The 3,374-nt window shown below is 38.6% G+C and overlaps 1 protein-coding gene across 1 annotated transcript in view; it reads left to right on the forward strand.

The window, feature by feature from the left end:
• The window catches only part of ZFP28 (ZFP28 zinc finger protein), a 19,819-nt gene extending 17,324 nt beyond the window's left edge, over positions 1–2,495 (forward strand). Inside the window, exon 8 of the mRNA XM_012653616.1 lies at positions 728–2,495. Coding sequence (XP_012509070.1) covers positions 728–2,433 — 1,706 coding nt within the window. The 3' untranslated portion in view covers positions 2,434–2,495. The remainder of the gene's footprint in view (positions 1–727) is intronic.
• The last annotated feature ends 879 nt before the right edge of the window (positions 2,496–3,374 follow it).

Genomic DNA, 3,374 nt, shown 5'->3' on the forward strand with positions numbered 1-3,374 from the left:
TACATGTGTATCAAAACATCCTGTTTTATATTTTAAATATGTTCAATTTTTACTTGTCAATTATACCTCAATAAAGCCAGAAAAAGTTTATCGCCATAAAAAGAGAAATTACAAGGCCCCGGTTTGAAATGGCCAGATTTTTTCATACTTGTGGAGTAACCAGGAAAATGTGAAAATGATTTTATGTGAATACTGAGCTTCAGTAATCCATTGGCAATGTAGCTTTTGTTCAGATGCATCAAATACGCTTAATAGAAACACCATTTTCCAGTTGTAGAGTAATAATTGGACTTTCAGGTAATCCTAATGGATGTCAAAGAATACAGTGTCTTTTTTGTGCTTTGGCATTTTCCTTTGAATGACTCCTGTGATATGATGATAGCATTTGATGGTGACTGCTCTGGCATCCAAAGCAGGACAGACAGGGAGTAGGAGAGAGATAAAGGCAGTGAATGTCATAGCCTGTCAACTCATTACTCTTCTGATGTAACTGTTTCTTCATGTATTTAATTTTTTTCTACTTACCTCTCTTAGGTTCCTATAGTGAATTCAGTCTGGGGTTTTGTTACATACACTATACACTGCATGTTTAAATGTACTAGCTTTTAGAGCTGCGAAACTCTTGTTTAATTCACCAATCAGTTAATTAGCTCAACGATCTCCTTTTAGCATATTCGTTTTTTCTAACACATGATAAATGAACATCTATTTTCTTGATATTTTTCAGGCCAGCAATCTGTATGTGAGACCCAGGAATTATTTCCAAAGCAGGATTCATATGCTGATGGGGTAACAGACAGAACCTCAAATGCTAAACTTGAGTGTTCCACTTTCAGAGAAAATTGGGATTCTGAGCATGTGTTTGAAAGGAAGTTTGTAGGTCAAGAGACACAATTCAGGCAAGAGCCAAGTACTCATAACAAAACCCTCTCTAAGGAAAGACAGCATATGTATAACAAATCTGGAAGATGGTTCTATTTGGAAGATTCAGAAGAAAGAGTTCATACTCATGATTCAGTTAAAAGTTTCCCCAAAAATTCAGTTGTAATAAAACAAACAGGCATCTATGCAGGAAAAAAACTTTTCAGATGTAATGAATGTAAGAAAACTTTTACCCAGAGCTCATCCCTTACTGTTCATCAGAGAATTCACACTGGAGAGAAACCTTATAAATGTAATGAATGTGGAAAGGCCTTTAGCGATGGTTCATCCTTTGCACGACATCAGAGATGTCACACCGGCAAGAAGCCCTATGAGTGCATTGAATGTGGGAAGGCTTTCATACAGAACACATCCCTCATTCGTCACTGGAGATACTATCACACTGGGGAGAAACCCTTTGATTGCATCGATTGTGGGAAAGCCTTCAGTGACCACATAGGGCTTAATCAACATAGGAGAATTCACACCGGAGAGAAACCTTACAAATGTGATGTGTGTCACAAATCCTTTAGGTATGGCTCATCCCTCACTGTACATCAAAGGATTCACACTGGAGAAAAACCGTACGAATGTGACGTTTGCAGAAAAGCTTTCAGCCATCATGCATCGCTCACTCAACATCAAAGAGTACATTCTGGAGAAAAGCCCTTTAAATGTAAAGAATGTGGGAAAGCCTTCAGACAGAATATACACCTTGCTAGCCATTTAAGGATTCATACTGGGGAGAAACCCTTTGAATGTGGGGAATGTGGGAAATCCTTCAGCATCAGTTCCCAGCTTGCCACTCATCAGAGAATTCATACTGGAGAGAAGCCCTATGAATGTAAGGTTTGTAGTAAAGCATTCACCCAGAAGGCTCACCTTGCACAGCATCAAAAAACTCATACAGGAGAGAAACCATATGAGTGTAAGGAATGTGGTAAAGCCTTCAGTCAGACCACACACCTTATTCAACATCAGAGAGTTCACACTGGGGAGAAACCCTATAAATGTGTCGAATGTGGGAAGGCCTTTGGTGATAACTCGTCCTGTACTCAACATCAGAGACTTCACACTGGCCAAAGGCCTTACGAATGTATTGAGTGTGGGAAGGCATTCAAGACAAAATCTTCCCTTATTTGTCATCGCAGAAGTCACACTGGAGAGAAGCCTTACGAGTGTAGTGCGTGTGGCAAAGCCTTTAGTCACCGTCAGTCCCTTAGTGTGCACCAGAGAATTCATTCTGGAAAGAAACCATATGAATGTAAGGAATGTAGGAAAACCTTCATCCAAATCGGACACCTTAATCAACATAAGAGAGTTCATAGTGGAGAGAGATCCTATAACTATAAGAAAAGCAGAAAAGTTTTCAGGCAGACTGCGCACTTAGCTCATCATCAGCGAATTCACACTGGGGAGTCGTCAACACGCCCCTCTTTACCTTCCACGTCAAGTCCTGTGGACCTATTTCCCAAATTTCTCTGGAATCCATCCTCCCTCCCATCACCATAATCTCAAGGCATCATGTTCACTCTGCTACTCCAATAGTTTAATAGTCCCTCTCCCTGCCATTTGTTTTGTTTTCTTTTCATCCTTTACTAGTTTGTTCTTCACATCACAGTCAGGTTGACTTTGTAAAGTGTAAATGTAATTTATTCACTCCTCATGTAAAGCTTGTAGTTTCTTTAAATTAGCTAATGCATAAGGTGTGCTCAGCACAGTGCTTGGTCCATATTAAGCATTCAGTAAACCTAGCTCTCTTAAAAACATTGTTTTTGAACAATGAAAAGTTATTGTAGTCAGCTCTGATAAAAGTGATGCAGAACAATAAGGTCAGGAGAGACCAGAGTTTAGATCAGGAACAGGAGTTCTTCAGGGAATGGGTGAGGTTTTGCCTATGTTGATTTAGAACTTGATCCATAATGCCAAGATAGTATTGTGGCTTTCCATCTAATCTACGTGGTTGTAAGGTGATATGACCTTGTTGGTGAGAAAATTAAACTTTACCGTATATCTGACAGCAGCCTTAGAAAATCTAGAACGTGAGTGAATAGGCTACCTGGAATAAATTAATTAAATAATCAGAATGGTGCAAGATTTATATGCATAAAGTTAAAACCACTGACATGTGACTCAAGAATTAGAAAACTTGGTAAGATTTGGCTATTTAAAGTCACTTGGCTTGTGAATGAATTCTATTAAACTTTCAAGGAACCATTAACTCTGTGGTAAACTGATCTTAGGTGGGGGTCAGCAAACCATGACTTATAGCCACAGTCTCCCTGGCTGGTTTTATATGGTCCATGCGTGCTCTAAAATTTTTTTAAAAAATTTTAAATGATTGACAAGAGTAAAAAGAATATTATCAACTTGAAAATTATATGAAATTAAAATTTTGGTGTCAGTAAAGTTTTATTGGTATGAAGCCACACCCACTGATTTGCATACCGTCT

The sequence above is a fragment of the Propithecus coquereli genome, unplaced genomic scaffold (assembly GCF_000956105.1).
Source record: "Propithecus coquereli isolate 6110/MARCELLA unplaced genomic scaffold, Pcoq_1.0 Scaffold425, whole genome shotgun sequence".
In the NCBI taxonomy this organism is placed as follows: Eukaryota; Metazoa; Chordata; class Mammalia; order Primates; family Indriidae; genus Propithecus; species Propithecus coquereli.